The sequence below is a fragment of the Heterodontus francisci genome, chromosome 3, assembly GCF_036365525.1.
Source record: "Heterodontus francisci isolate sHetFra1 chromosome 3, sHetFra1.hap1, whole genome shotgun sequence".
NCBI lineage: Eukaryota > Metazoa > Chordata > Chondrichthyes > Heterodontiformes > Heterodontidae > Heterodontus > Heterodontus francisci.
In genome coordinates, this window is record NC_090373.1 from 140,435,458 (window position 1) to 140,452,267 (window position 16,810).

The 16,810-nt window shown below is 43.5% G+C and overlaps 1 protein-coding gene across 5 annotated transcripts in view; it reads right to left on the reverse strand.

The window, feature by feature from the left end:
- Nucleotides 1-16,810, reverse strand: part of ankrd6b (ankyrin repeat domain 6b) — a 242,028-nt gene that overhangs the window by 56,614 nt on the left and 168,604 nt on the right. For all 5 annotated transcript variants that reach the window (XM_068026535.1, XM_068026559.1, XM_068026550.1 and 2 more), the window contains one exon: nt 14,086-14,184. In XM_068026535.1, the coding sequence (XP_067882636.1) occupies nt 14,086-14,184 (99 nt within the window). The remainder of the gene's footprint in view (nt 1-14,085; nt 14,185-16,810) is intronic.

Here is a 16,810-nt window from a genome sequence, read left to right on the forward strand (position 1 = left end):
ACATGAAAGGTGCTTCATAAATGCAAGTTTAAGCTTGTCTCAGTTGCTAGCACAGTTGCCTCCTGGTCAGAAGGCTGCAGGGTGGAAGCATTACTCCAGGGCTTGAGCACATAATCTAGGCTGACATGCTAGTACTGAGCAGGTGCTACACTATCAATGGTGTCATCCGGTAGATCACACATTAAACCAAGGTCTTGTCTTCTGCTTCAGGTAGTCCTCAAAATTGGCACTCAAAGAAAATTTAAAGTGGACCAGAAAGGCTTTTTCAATAAAATCTATCCCATCTGTAAATATCCTCCTAACAGCATAGAAGACTCATGAAATGTGATGCACAGTAATATGTTGCATACAATTACTTAACCCTTGATTTAAATTACAAAGTGATAGTTTCTCACAATATGAAGGAACTTTCATTCCTGCAGTAAAGGTACAGATCAGCAAGCTGAGGTTTAAAGCATAGAGATGGGAATAATTTGATTCAGTAATGCAATAATGACGCAACAAGCAGGCCTCACATCAATCAGAAGAGAATGTATGGTCGATGTATTTGCAGAATATTAAATTTCTAACCTCCTGATCTTTCAGCTTCATTTATAGTCTTCCTCCAAAAGCTTTCATCTCTTCCTCCCATCTGTCACCATAGCAACAGTATCCTTGATGACATCCAAAATTCTGAATTGTGTGAATACTTATCAGCCAAACAGATATATGATTGGAGCTCCAATATGGTTTTATGTGATTGGTTATGTTATGATCCTGTAGTTTTTTTTCTGGAAAGAATGCAGTGTGCCTTTAAGGCTGGGAAAAGGAGCTGTAGTGCTTTAAGGCAGCAAGGTCCAGAAGCTGAGTCAAAGAATGCATTTCCGTTGCCCCAGGATACAGCCATTGGGGGACTGATTCAAACGGTGCATTCTCGTTGCCTTGGATACAGCCACTCGGACTGAACATCGGGAGATACCTTTGTTACAATTTAATTTTGAACTGGCTTATAGTGCAAACAACCTGTTCTAACAAGAGGAAACAGACAAACAGCTGTGTGTTAGCACCTGAAAGGAGTGCTCTCAGACCATTTAAACTGAAGGAAGAGAATTTAGTCTGTTTATTTATTATTCTCTCTCAAAATTCTAAAAAGTCAAGCCAAAACAGAGATCTCTGAATTTAAACTGAAGGAAGAGAATTTAGACTGTGACAATCTTTTATCCCTCAAAAATTCTAAAGCCAAATTGATTCATTAAAAAGTGTTTGCAAGTTGTTAATTGTCGAAATTCATCACTGGAGAAGGGAAGCAACAATTTCGATTTCTGGATTAGACTATGGACTGTTCTACAGTTGAAGAACCTTTTTCCCCATCAGACGGCTGTGAGGATTTCAAGCAACCGTGAACTGTTTCACATCCGGCAGGAGCGTAAATTTGCAAGGATTCTAATTTTTTCTATTTTAAATGTTGTTTACATCTTCGTAGTGTTTAAGAATTTAGTTTTTCTAATTAAATAGTCAATTTGTTGATGTAAATACACCTGGTTTGGTTAGCCTCATTCGGGGGTTAATAGATGGTGCAAACGGGGAGGCATAGTGGCGCAGTGGTTAGCACCGCAGCCTCACAGCTCCAGCGACCCGGGTTCAATTCTGGGTACTGCCTGTGTGGAGTTTGCAAGTTCTCCCTGTGTCTGCGTGGGTTTTCGCCGGGTACTCCGGTTTCCTCTCACCACCAAAAGACTTGCAGGTTGATATGTAAATTGGCCATTATAAATTGCCCCTAGTATAGGTAGGTGGTAGGGGAATGGAGGGACTGGTGGGGATGTGGTAGGAATATGGGATTAGTGTAGGATTAGTATAAATGGGTGATTGATGGTCGGCACAGACTCGGTGGGCCGAAGGGCCTGTTTCAGTGCTGTATCTCTAAATAAAATAAAATTTGGCTGGGTCTTTCTTTCATTTGGAAAGTTTAAAAATGATATGTTAGACGATCTGTGGCGGGACGGGATTGAATTAACAGTGCACTTCTCCCACCACAATCAGAATCATATATTTTGATTGGGGGCTTTGACTGGAGCAGTCGGTCGTAACAGTTAGCAGAGGAAAAGCATTACTATCAGGGGTTATTGTGTTCTACAGAACTGGATCCAATTGGTTCAAAATCATAGAAATCCCAATTTAGGCCACTGGAGGTCATTCTTCAGCTAAACTTGTTACCTCTGAATCAGTCTGAAGGAAACACTTCTCAACTGTGGGAATGTCAAATATTGGTCTTCAATTAATCACCTCAAATTTAATGGTGCTGGAACAGTAGGTACTATTGTAGAGGTGCAATTACGGTTATGGTAGCATAACAGTTATGTTCCTGGACTAGTAATCCAGAGGCCTGGACTAATGATCCGGAGACATGAGTTCAAATCCAACACGACATCAGGGAAATTTAAATTCTGTTGAACAAAAATTAATTAAGTTAAAGAAAAATTAGAATAAAAAGCTTGCATCAATAATGATAACCATGTAAGTACTGAATTGTCGTAAAAACCCAACTGGTTCACAAAGGCCCTTAAGAGAATTAACTCTGCCCCCCACCCCGCCACACCATCCCCCCTTACCTGGTTTAGCCTACATGTGACTCCAGGCCCAGGGCAATATGGTTGACTCTTAAATGCCCCATGAACTGGCCTAGCAACCCACTCAGTTATATCAAATTGCTGCAGCAAAATATGAACAAAATCACAGCAATGACCCAGGCATCAGATATGGACCCAAGAAAGGCACATCAAGTCCAGTCGAACCTACAAAGTTCTCATTAATGGCTGTGGACCAGTGCCAAAATTGGGAGAGCTGTCCCACAGACTAACCAAGCAACAGCTTCACACAGTCACACTCACAGAATTATACCTTTCAGCCAACATCACAGACTTCTCCATCACCATCTCTGCTGATATCCTGTCCCACCGGCAGGAGAGACCCATTAGAGGTGGTGGCAGAGTGGTATACAGTGTCATGATGGAGTAGCTCTGGGAGACCTCAACATTGACTCCAGACCCCATGAATGCTCATGTATCAGATCAAACATGGGAAAGAAAACCTCCTGCTGATTACTACCTACCGGCCTTAGTTAATGAAGCAGTACTGTTCCATGTTGAACACCACTTGGAAAAAGCACTAATGGTAGCAAGGGCACGGCCTGTACATTGGGTGGGAGACTTCAATGTTCATCACCAACTGTGGCTCGCTAGAACCACTACTGACCGAGCTGGCCTAGTCCTGAAGGTCATAGCTGTTATGGCTTGCAGCAGGTAGTGAATGAACCAACACAAGAGAAAAATCTACCTCATCTCATCCTCACCAATATACCTGTCCATGACAGTATTAGTAGGAGTGACCAACACACATTCCTTGTGGAGACAAAGTCTTGTCTTCACACGAAGGACATCTTCCATCATGTGTGGTACTCTCTTTCTCTTTTCTCTTTTGGGCCTCCTTATCTCGAGAGACAATGGATACGCGCCTGGAGGTGGTCAGTGGTTTGTGAAGCAGCGCCTGGAGTGGCTATAAAGGCCAATTCTGGAGTGACAGGCTCTTCCACAGGTGCTGCAGAAAAATTTGTTTGTTGGGGCTGTTGCACAGTTGGCTCTCCCCTTGCGCCTCTGTCTTTTTTCCTGCCAACTACTAAGTCTCTTCGACTCGCCACAATTTAGCCCTGTCTTTATGGCTGCCCGCCAGCTCTGGCGAATGCTGGCAACTGACTCCCACGACTTGTGATCAATGTCACACGATTTCATGTCGCGTTTGCAGACGTCTTTATAACGGAGACATGGACGGCCGGTGGGTCTGATACCAGTGGCGAGCTCGCTGTACAATGTGTCTTTGGGGATCCTGCCATCTTCCATGCGGCTCACATGGCCAAGCCATCTCAAGCGCCGCTGACTCAGTAGTGTGTATAAGCTGGGGGTGTTGGCCGCTTCAAGGACTTCTGTGTTGGAGATATAGTCCTGCCACCTGATGCCAAGTATTCTCCGAAGGCAGCGAAGATGGAATGAATTGAGACGTCGCTCTTGGCTGGCATACGTTGTCCAGGCCTCGCTGCCGTAGAGCAAGGTACTGAGGACAGAGGCCTGATACACTCGGACCTTTGTGTTCCGTGTCAGTGCGCCATTTTCCCACACTCTCTTGGACATAGCAGTGGAAGCCTTACCCATGCACTTGTTGATTTCTGCATCTAGAGACAGGTTACTGGTGATAGTTGAGCCTAGGTAGGTGAACTCTTGAACCACTTCCAGAGCGTGGTCGCCAATATTGATGGATGGAGCATTTCTGACATCCTGCCCCATGATGTTCGTTTTCTTGAGGCTGATGGTTAGGCCAAATTCATTGCAGGCAGACGCAAACCTGTCGATGAGACTCTGCAGGCATTCTTCAGTGTGAGATGTTAAAGCAGCATCGTCAGCAAAGAGGAGTTCTCTGATGAGGACTTTCCGTACTTTGGACTTCGCTCTTAGACGGGCAAGGTTGAACAACCTGCCCCCTGATCTTGTGTGGAGGAAAATTCCTTCTTCAGAGGATTTGAACGCATGTGAAAGCAGCAGGGAGAAGAAAATCCCAAAAAGTGTGGGTGCGAGAACACAGCCCTGTTTCACACCACTCAGGATAGGAAAGGGCTCTGATGAGGAGCCACCATGTTGAATTGTGCCTTTCATATTGTCATGGAATGAGGTGATGATACTTAGTAGCTTTGTGGTACTACTACTGTGCAAAATGGCATAGATTAGGAACACATTTAGCAGCTCAAAACTGGGCATCCATGACAGGTGCTGTGGGCCATCAGCAGCAGATTTGTATACCCCCACTATCTAGGGTGGCACAGTGGTGCAGTGGTTAGCGTCACAGCTCCAGGGACCCGGGTTCGATTCTGGGTACCGCCTGTGCGGAGTTTGCAAGTTCTCCCTGTGACCGCTTGGGTTTTCGCCGGGTGCTCCGGTTTCCTCCCACAGCCAAACACTTGCAGGTTGATAGGTAAATTGGCCATTGTAAACTGCCCCTCGGTGGGCCAAAGGGCCTGTTTCAGTGCTGTATCTCTAAATAAAATTAAAAAATAATCTCATGGCCTGGCATATCCCTCATTCTACCATTACCATCAAGCTAGGGGACCAAACCTGGTTAAACGCGAGCATAGAAGAGCATGCTAGGAGTTGTGTCAGGCATACCTAAAAATAAGATGCCAACTTTGTGAAGCTACAACACATGCATGCATGCGAAACACCAGAAGTAGCATGCTATAGGCAGAGCTAAGCAACCCCACAACAGATCAGATCAAAGCCCTACAGTCCTGTCACATTCAGTGGTGAATGGTGGCGGACAATTAAACAAGTAATAGGCGAAGGAGGATCAACCCATCCTCAACGATGGTGGAGTTCAGCACAGCAGTGCAAAAGACAAGTCTCAACCATTTTCAGCCAGAATTGCCGAGTGGATGATTCCTTTCGGCCTCCTCTCGAGGTCCCCACCATCACAGAAGACAATCTTCAGCCAATTAGATTCACTCCACGTAATATCAAGAAATGGCTGAGTGTACTGGAAACAGCAAAGGCCATGGGGCCTGACAACATCCTGGCTGTACCACTGAAGACTTGTGCTCCAGAACCAGCCGTGTCTCTAGCCAAGCTGTTCCAGTACAGCTACAACACTGGCATCTATCTAACAAAGTGGAAAATTGCCCAGGTATGTCCTGTTCACAAAATGCAGGATAAATCAATCTGGCTAATTACTGCCCCATTACCCTACTCTGAATTATCAGCCAGGTGATGGAAGGGGGCGTCAACAGTGCTATCAAGCAGTTCTTACTCACTAATAACCTGTTCACCAGTGCGTTGTTTCTTCCAGGACCACTCAGCTCCAGATCTCATTACAGCCTTGGTCCAAACATTGACAAAAGAGTGGAATTCCAGAGGTTAGGTGAGACTGACTGCCCTTGACATTAAGGCAGCATTTGACTGTGTGTGGCATCAAGGAGCCCCAGCAAAATTGAGGTCAATGGGGGTTAGAAGAAAACTCTCCACTGGTTGGACTCATACCTAGCACAAAGGAAAATGGCTGTGGTTGTTGGGGGCCAATCATCTCAGCCCCAGCACATCGCTGCAGGAGTTCCTCAGGGCCGTGTCCTAGGCCCAACCATCTTCAGGGTCTTCTTAAGGTCAGAAGTGGGGCAGTGTGCTAATTCAATGGTCAGTTCCATTCGCAACTCCTCAGATATCGAAGCAGTCCATGCCCGCATGCAGCACAATCTGGACAACATTGAGGCTTGGGCTGAGAAGTGATAGGTAACATTTGCCACTTGAGTGCCAGGCAATGGCCATATTCAACAAGAGAGCATCTAACCACCTTCCCTTGGCATTCAACAACATTACCATCACCAAATCCCCAACCATCAACATCTTGGGGGTCACCTTTGACCAGAAACCTACTGGACCACCACATAAATACTCTAGCTACAAGAGCAGGTCAGGGGCTGGGTATTTCACAGTGAGTGGCTTACCTGCTGACTCCCCAAAGCCTTTCCACCATCACACGTCACAAGTCAGGAGTGTGACAAAATACTCACCACTTGCCTGGATGTGTGCAGTTCCAACAACACTCAAAAAGTGCAATACCATTCAGGACAAAGAAGCTCACTTGATTGGCACCCCATCCACTGCCTTAAACATTCACTTCCTCCAACATCGGTGCACCACGGCTGCATCTACAAGTCGCACTGCAGCAACTTGTCAAGGCGCCTTTGACAGCACCTTCCAAACCCGTGACCTCTACCACCTAGAAGGACAGGGGCAGCAGATGCATGGGAACAACTTCACATCCAAGTTCCCAAGTCACACACCATCCTGACTTGGAAGTATATCACCTTCCCTTCATCGTCTCTTGGTCAAAATCCTGGAGCTCCCTATTTAGCAGCATTGTACTGTCATGCAGGCCTCCACCTGCCAAGAACGAGGCATATTAATTTTGTCATATGAACATTGATTTTAAACTTGCTGCGAAGAGAAGGCCTATTACAAGGGCTGCCAGACACTTAGCTGAAAAACATTTGCATACTAACAGACAGTGCTTGTGGAGACAAAAGGACCATTCCCTGACACATACAACCCGCAATGGATTTTGATCACCAGACATTGAAGGTGTAAGGAAGAGCATTCCAGAGACTAAGGTGATACAATCCATAAAAGCCAGGATTGGTTAAACCAGCTGGTCACATTATAACTGGCTGGTCCAGGGTTTTTGAACTAGCCACAGAATTCTTGAACTCAGAAAGACAGTTTGCTCCTGGAGTGAGAAGACCTCTCCTGTCTGCTCCCAACAGTAACTAAAACCATCTTCAGATATTGCTTCAAACTTTTCCACTTTATTTCTTCTGCTCTTTTCTCTCTCTATTGGCATTTATCGCATATGCATGCTAGCATAGGCGTGTCGCGTATCCGTAGGCGTTAACTGAACTAGAGTTTAAGTTTAATAAAGCTTAACCTTTTTTTCTTTAAACCCAAGAAAACTTGCTTGGTTAGTTTCTTTGCCTTATAATTGGAAGTTAGTGAACAAGGATTCACTAATGGGAGCTAAAAAAAAAAGGTGTCTTTAAAATTAAACCCTGTTACGCTAGGACCAGGTGAAGGCTGAGAGGGAACCCTAGACCCCTGTCTCACCGGGTTGTAACAGTACCTTCACCACAAGGACTGTAGCGTTTCAAGAAGGCAGTTCACCACCACCTTCTCAAGAGCAACTAAGTGATGGGCCATGCCAGCAAAGCCCATATCCCGTGAATGAGTAAAAAAAAAATGAACAGAATATCCAATGAAATTTGTAAATACAAACACTATCTTTTAGGCTGTCCTCAATAGTTACATCCTGATTCAAAGGAGAAGGAGGAGGCTAAGTGGGTCCTGAGCAAGGATTTACAATTGCAGATTGAACAACATGGTAACAGTCTTTCCTTGCATTGTGTCAGCTTGGCACATTCCCATGTTTGAGTCATAAAATTGTGGGTTTCAGCTGCACATCAGGTCTTCAGTATATAATCCAGGTTGACACTGCAGTGCAGGTTTAAGAGAGTACTTCATTGTTGGTGAAGTTGACCATCAGATGAGACGTTAAATTGAGCTCTCATCTAACTGTTAAACATTTCATGGCATTATATCAGGAACAGAGAGTTCTCCCAGTGACCAGGCCACCATTCTCTGCTCAACTCACACTACAAATTCAGGTTAGCTTGCTGTTTGTGGCATGTTGCTAGAGCAGATTGACTTATATAACAAAGGTCCCTGCATTTCAAAACTAATTCATTATTTGAAACACTCTTAAGATGTTGAGAGACAAAATCTCCACGTGTAGTTAAGCAACCATGGTCAGCAAATGAGGTAAAAAACAGATTCAGGCTAAATAAAACGGCTTACACAAATGCACGGCAAGGTGGAAATCCAGCAGACTGGGAAGTATATGAAGCAACAAAGAATACAAAAAAGTAATAAGATGAAAAAAGGATTATGAAAGACAATTGCAAGGGATATCAACGCTAACAGCAAAAGTTTTTCTCAATAAGTATATTAAGAGAAAGAGAGTGGTAAAGGGAAAAATGTGGGCACATTCATAATTCAGCTTACAGTAATTATGAAAAGAGACCAGAAAATATCAAAGGTAAATTTTCTCAACTGGGGAAGAGCTAATTTCAGTGATTTAAGGGACCTTGAACAGGTTGGTTGGAAAAGGCAATTGCAGGACAAAACAGTAATGGAGCAATGGAAGGTATTCAGGGAAGAGGTACAAACTAGACATATTCCTTTGAAGTGAAAAGGCAGAACATCCCAAAGCTAACACACCCTGAACGGCAAAGCCAATAAAATTACAAAGAAAAAGGAGGCTAATGACAAATGTCAGGAGCACGATTTTGTTAATAACCAGGGAGATTATGAAAAATGCAGGAGGAAATTGAACAAGTTAATATGGGAAGAAAAGCGAGATTAGCAAGCAACATTAAACTGAATCCTAAAATATTTTACAAACATATAAAGTGTAAGCGGTTAGCTAGGGAAAATGTTGGGCCTATTAAGGACCCAAAGGGAAATCTTCATGTGGTGGCAGAGGACATGGCAAAAGTACTGAATGAGTATTTTGCATCTGGCTTCACAAAGGAAGCAGATGTTGTGAAGGTTACATTAAAAGAGGAGAGGAAAGTTTTTTTAATTCTTTCATGGGATGTGTGGACGATGCTGGCAAGACCAGCATGTTACCCATCCCTAACTGCCCTTGACAACTTGCTTGCTAGGCCATTTCAGAGGGCAGTTAAGAGTCAAGCACATTGCTGTGGGATTGGACTCACATGTAGGCCAGACTGGGTCTTCTTCTTCTCTTTTCTTTGGCCTCCCAAGACCGGGTAAGGATGGCAAAAAGGACATGAGTGAATCAGCTGGGTTTTTACGACAATCGATGATAGTTTGATGGCACCATTACCGAGACTAACTTTCAATTCCAGATTTTTATTAATTCATTGAATTTAAATTCCACCAGCTGCCGTGGTGGGATTTGAACCCATGGCCCCAGGGCATTAGTTTGGGTTTCTGGATTACTAGTTCAGTGACATTATTACTGTGTCACTGCCTCCCCAGTTATGGACAGGATAATAATAGAGAAGACACACTAAAAAGATAAGCATTACTGAAAGTTGGTAAGTTACCTACTCCAGATGGAATGGTTGCTGAAAGAAGCAAAGATAGAAATAGCAGAGGCATTGGCCACAAGCCTCCTGTATCCAATAATCCTCATTGGATACAGGAGTAGTGCCGGAGGACTGGAGGGTTGCTGGTATTTTATCACTATTTAAGAAAAGGGAGAGGGATAAACCAGGAAACTACAGGCCAGTCAGCCTAACATCGGTGCTCGGGAAGTTATTGGAAATCATTATCAGGAACAAAATAAACTTGCGTTTGAAAATGCATGGGTTAATCAAGGAGAGCCAGCATGGATTTACAAAGATAAATCATGTCTGACTAACTTGACTGAATTCTATGATGAGGCAACAGACAAGGTTTATTAAAGTAGTGCACGATATGTATATACAGACTTTCTAAAGGCATTCAACAAAGTGCCATACAGGAAGCTTATATTATTTTCTATGTGAAGGGTAGGGTGCCCTGGAATGGGTTCACTCTGAGAGAGAGGCCTGTGCCTTTGAGAAGAGATAGAAGCCCAAGGAATTAAGGGGAATGTGGTGGGATCGATGCAGAATTGGCTGAGTGACAGGAATGGTGATGGTGGATGGATATTTTTCAGACAGGGAGGTGGTTTGAAGTGGTATTCCCCAAGGGTCAGTTTTGGGTCCATTACTCCTATTTTATTTAAGGGCCTAGACTCGGGTGTAGGGAGCAACGTCATAAAGTTTGCAGATGATACATAACTTGGCAACATATTACATAGTGATGAAGATAGTTGCCGACTTCAGGATGACATTGACAGGATGGTGAAATGAGCATAAGCATATCAGATGGAGTTCAATGTGCAGAAGTGTGAAGTGATGATTTACGCTGTTAGTCTCACTGTAAAAACCCTGCAAAAGTTACACCTATTTGAACGAAGTGTAACTGGGTTTTTAAACAGCATATTAACTTTGGGAGCACTAATATGGGAAGACAGTATACTATAAATAGCATGATTTTGAAAAGTGTGCATGAGCAGAGCGGCCTTGGTGTCCATATAAACAAACCCTTAAAGGTGGCAGGGCAAGTTGATAAGGTGGTTTATAAAAAGCATACGGGTCATTGGATCTATAAACAGAGGCAGAGAATATAAAAGCCAAGAGATCATGCTGGAAATTTATAAATCACTGATTAGGCCTTAGCTGGAAAATCAAGGATAATTTGGGGCACCCTTCTTTGGCCTCCTTGTCTCGAGAGACAATGGGTAAGTGCCTGGAGGTGGTCAGTGGTTTGTGGAGCAGCGCCCGGAGTGGCTATAAAGGCCAATTCTAGAGTGACAGACTCTTCCACAGGCGCTGCAGATAAAATTGGTTGTCAGGGCTGTTACGTAGTTGGCTCTCCCCTTGCGTTTCTGTCTTTTTTCCTGCCAACTGCTAAGTCTCTTCGACTCGCCACACTTTAGCCCCGCCTTTATGGCTGCCCCCGCCAGCTCTGGCGATCACTGGCAACTGACTCCCACGACTTGTGATCAATGTCACAGGACTTCATGTTGTGTTTGCAGACGTCTTTAAATCGGAGACTTGGATGGCCGGTGGGTCTGATACCAGTGACGAGCTCGCTGTACAATGTGTCTTTGGGGATCCTGCCATCTTCCATGCGGCTCACATGGCCAAGCCATCTCAGGTGCCGCTGGCTCAGTAGGATGTATAAGCTGGGGATGTTGGCCGCCTCAAGGACTTCTGTGTTGGAGATACGGTCCTGCCACCTGATGCCAAGGATTCTCCGGAGGCAGCTAAGATGGAATGAGTTGAGACGTCGCTCATGGCTGACATACGTTGTCCAGGCCTCACTGCCGTAGAGCAAGGTACTGAGGACACAGGCTTGATACACTCGGACTTCTGTCTTCCGTGTCAGTGCACCATTTTCCCACACTCTCTTGGCCAGTCTGGACATAGCAGTGGAAGCCTTTCCCATGCACTTGTTGATTTCTGCATCGAGAGACAGGTTACTGGTGATAGTTGAGCCTAGGTAGGTGAACTCTTGAACCACCTCCAGAGCGTGATCGCCGATATTGATGGATGGAGGATTTCTGACGTCATGTCCCATGATGTTCGTTTTCTTGAGGCTGATGGTTAGGCCAAATTCGTTGCAGGCAGCTGCAAACCTGTCGATGAGACTCTGCAGACACTCTATAGTGTGAGATGTTAATGCAGCATCGTCAGGATTATTTGGGGCACCACAGTTTAGAAAAGATGTAAAGGCCTTAGAAAGGGTACAGAGGAAATTTACCAAATAGTTAACAGGGATGAATGACTCAGTTATAAGGAGGGGTTGGAAAAGTTAGGACTGTTACAGAGAGAGATACAGCACTGAAACAGGCCCTTCAGCCCACCAAGTCTGTGCCGACCATCAACCACCCATTTATACTAATCCTACATTAATCCCATATCCCCTACCACATCCCCACCATTCTCCTACCACCTACCTACACTAGGGACAATTTACCATGGCCAATTTACCTATCAACCTGCAAGTCTTTGGCCATGGGAGGAAACCGAAGCACCCAGCGGAAACCCATGCGGTCACAGTGAGAACCTGCAAACTCCGCACAGGCAGTACCCAGAACTGAACCTGGGTCACTGGAGCTGTGAGGCTGCGGTGCTAACCACTGCTCAACTGTGCCTCCATTCTCCTTAGAACGGAGGAAGTTAAGAAGTGACATAATGGAGGTTTTCAAGATGGTGAGCAGCTTTGAAAGCATAACTAGAGAAAAACCATTCCCTCTGGCAAATAGGCCAAAAAACCAGAGGTCATAGATTAAAAATCATTGGCAAAAGATCTGGGGGGAGATGAGAAATGTTTTCACTCAGAGTGTTGTTAGAATCTGGAACATTCTACCTGAAAAGGTCGTGGATGCTGATTCAACAATCGTAAAAGGGAGTTACCTGAAGATGAGGAATTTGCAGGGTTACAAAAATCGAGGATGTGGGACTAAGCACAATTCATAAACCTTACAGCAAATGGTAAAATATGAAGAAAAATAGGTGTTTACATAAAAATTTAAATTTCAGGAGTCAAGGATATATTATTGGGCCAATTTCCCAGAGTTAGCAGTGGTTAGCACCGCAGCCTCACAGCTCCAGCGACCCGGGTGCAATTCTGGGTACTGCCTGTGTGGAGTTTGCAAGTTCTCCCTGTGTCTGCGTGGGTTTCCTCCGGGTGCTCCGGTTTCCTCCCACAAGCCAAAAGACTTGCAGGTTGATAGGTAAATTGGCCATTATAAATTGCCCCTAGTATAGGTAGGTGGTAGGGAAATATAGGGATAGGTGGGGATGTGGTAGGAATATGGGATTAGTGTAGGATTAGTATAAATGGGTGGTTGATGTTCGGCACAGACTCGGTGGGCCGAAGGGCCTGTTTCAGTGCTGTATCTCTAAAAAAAAAAATAAAATAAAAAAAAAAAATAAATAAAAAAAAAATAAAAAAAAAGTTTGCAATGGTAATATCAATGACACTGTCAGCATTTGCTATCATTACTCCATTGAAACTGGCAGCAACTTCTGTAACTCACACTTGCGCAGAATAATGAGGAAATCCAGATGTTGCTGTCTGTGATTCCACCCCCCTTACCCCAGATTGCAATCAATGGAAGCAAACTTCTAATCTTATGCTGTTAGTCTCACCGTAAAAAACCTGCAAATGTTACACCTAGTTGAATGAAGTGTAACTAGATTTTTAAACAGCATACTAATTTCAAAATTACCGCTAAACCACCTCAGTGGCCTTGAAAAGCTAATGTTATATTTGTGGAATATTAAATTTCTCCATAATGACAAAAAATTCCACAGATTCAAAAAAAAAAAGTTTGTTTACCTTTATTTTAGACTCTATCTTAACCCAAACAACTTTTTATTTTGCTATCTGAAAATTTAAATTAAAAGTGAAGGATACAAATGCTTTTTAACTTCCTGATTTGTTGTGTGTGAAGGTGATTGACTCCTTGCCTGCTTGTTGATACTACTGCTGTTGTACGTCAAGACAGCCCCTTGACTTGGCACCAGATTTAAAGTGCCGTCAGGAAAGGGGAAAACCACACCACAGAGATCACTAGATCTTTGCGGGCTTTCTTTGAGGTCAGAGCCGAGCACCCTTGTTTCACCACTGACCGTCATTGAGTTCTACAGTACAAAGTTCAAAGTTAAGTTGCAATGATAAACTTAACTATCTTATTTAGAAAGATTGCAAGATACTTTTAACTGTTGACTAGAAAGATTCCAATATTATCCTGCTTTCAACTATTTATGACACAACACGTTATTATTTCTTGAGATCTCATCAATCCCTCTCGAAAATAACCTTTGCTGTGAGACATATGTGAAATGCAAGACAAAAAAAACACAAATGAGTAGTAGTCCAGTCACTTTTGACTTACATCATCCTGGATATCCAGATCACAACTGGCTTTCAGCAGAACTCGTACGACGTCAATGTGGCCTTTGTACGCAGCCAAATGCAGTGCTGTACGTCCATGCTGAAAAAGTCAAGCAGGCAACAAAGAGAGATGGTTAAATACAAAAAAGCTTCACTTAATCTCTGTCACATGGTGATCCTCTTGCAAGTTGTACAAGTACAAACCCACCTCTGTATGATCAGGACGAGTGTACCTCAAGGTATGATTCTTAGCTTTCTTCTTTTCCTCATCTACGTGATGTCCATTGGTCACAATACATATTTTAAATACCTAACTTTTAAGCATCGCAACACAGCAGAAGGTAACCATAGTAGTTTACAGCACAGCAGGAGGCCATTCAAACCATTGCACCTGTACCAGCTCTCTGAAAGAGCTATCAGTTATACCTCATTCCTCTGTCCCATCTCTGACCCTGTTAAATGTTTATTTTTCAAATTCCCTTTTTAAAAGCTTTCTGGATTCTCCTTCCACCAATGTTTCTACTGAGCTATTATTCCTCGTCATTATTACATCTGAGTTAAAAAAAAGAATCTCCTAATTTTTTGGGGGGATGATAAAGGCTCTGAATGACCTCTAACCAGTGGAGATAGTTTTTTCCTAATTATCTCATGAAATTCCATCCTCATTTTGAACACTTCTATCGGAAAAGCCAATTTCTATAGTCTCTCCTCATAACTAAAGCCTCTCCTCCATGTTGGCATACCTTCTGTACTTCGCTCCATGGCTTTGACTTCCTTCCCAAAGTAAGGCTCCCAAAAGTTTGACCTAGCCAATGATTGGTTAGATTTAGCAATGACACTTTACTTTTGTACTTTATGCTGTTACTCATAGAGCAAGGATCCCAAGTAGAATTTGACAGGTTCGAGCTATCATTTTCAAATATTCATTCATGGATGTTCAAATCAGCTGAAATAGTGACAGTACAATGGAGCTCTCATGCTCTAAACTGCAGAATTCAGATTCACACCCACCTTCTATACATTGAAGAGGCAGTGAGGGAAGTCAGGCATTTTTCCATAGAGATGGAGATATGACCTGGCCCACTCTTGCAAACATTACCTTGTCCAGTTACAGAGTTTATATTGGTGGAGCAAACTTTCTGCACATCCTTTCAACTAGTTATGTTGTGTGAGCTAGAAAACTTTGTGAGAAAGAATAAACAGCTAAATATTCAAGTACATGTTCAATTATCCAAACCCAATATTTCAGTCATTATTGTTAGCCCTGCCACTAACATTGTATCTGGTGCACAACTGGTTGTTCACTGTCAGATTCAGCTCCAGTATCTAAAGCGTTACTGTGCCTTCCTCTATTACAACAACACATGTATTTAATTAGGAACTTTAACAAAACAAAATGCCCCAAGGTACTTCACAACAGTGTTATAAAGCAAGATTTGATATCAAGCCATATAAGGTGATATTAGGGCAGCTGGCCAAAAGCTTGGTCAAACAGGTAGGTTTAAAGGAATGTATTAAAGGAGGAAAGCAAGGTAGTGAGGTGGAGAGGATTAGGGAGGGAATTCCAGTACTTAGAGCCTATCTGATGGCACAGCCACTAATGGTGGATGGTCAAGAGGCCAGAATTAGATGAGCGCAGATATCTTGGAGGGCTGTGGGGTTGAAGGAGATTACAGAGATAATGAGGAGCAAGGCCAAGGAGGGATTTGAAAACAAGGATGAGAATTTTAAAATTGAGGTGCCAAAGTAGGTTAGCAACAACAGGGGTGATGGGTGAACGGAACTTGGCACAAGGAGGACGCAGGCAGCTGAATTTTGGATGATCTTAAGTTTAAGGAGAGTAAAATGGAGGAGGACGGGCAGCAGTGTGTTGGATAGTCAAGTCTAGAGATAACAAAGACATGGATGAGGGGTTTAGATCAGATGATCTGAGGCAGGGTGGAGTCCAATGATGCTACAGAAATAGGCGATCTTAGTGTATGTTGTGAATATATGGTTGGAAGCATGGATCAAATATGACGCCAAGACTGTGAACAGCCTGGTTCAGCCTCAGACAGTTGCTAGGGAACAAAGTTTGCATCAGGGATGGAAGCGAATAGTTTCCCAATGCTTAATTGGAGGAAATTTCTGCTTATTCAGTACTGTATGTCAGACAAACAGTCTGATAATTTAGTAAAAGTGGAGGGGTCAAGAAAGGTGGTGGTGAAATAGAGCTGAATGCTATCAGCACACTTGTGAAAACTAACCCTGTGTTTTTGGATGATGTCATCGAGGGCAGCATGTAGATGGGAAAAATGGGGCCAAAGTTAGATTTACATTTCACATCGTATATACAGCACAGAAACAGGTCATTCAAACCAACCAGTACGTGCTGCACTTGAATCTTCTCCTATCCTTCATCATCTAACTCAATCAGCATACCTTCTTTTTCCTTCTCCCTCATATGCTTATCTCGCTTCTCCTTAGATGCATCAATACTCTTTGCCTCAACCACTCCTTGTGATAGAAAGTTCCACATTCTCACTACTCTCTGGGTAAAGAAGCTTCTTCATCCAAATTCTCCAACTATTCCAGCATCATCATTAAGGGCAAAGACAACTCTTGACACCATTTCTGAACAACAAACTGCATCCTCTTGCTCTGCCCCACAGCAATCCTCATCCCTCCAACAGTGCTAAACGAGTAAAAGGTACACCATAGGCAAGATTTTCACAATGCACAAATGT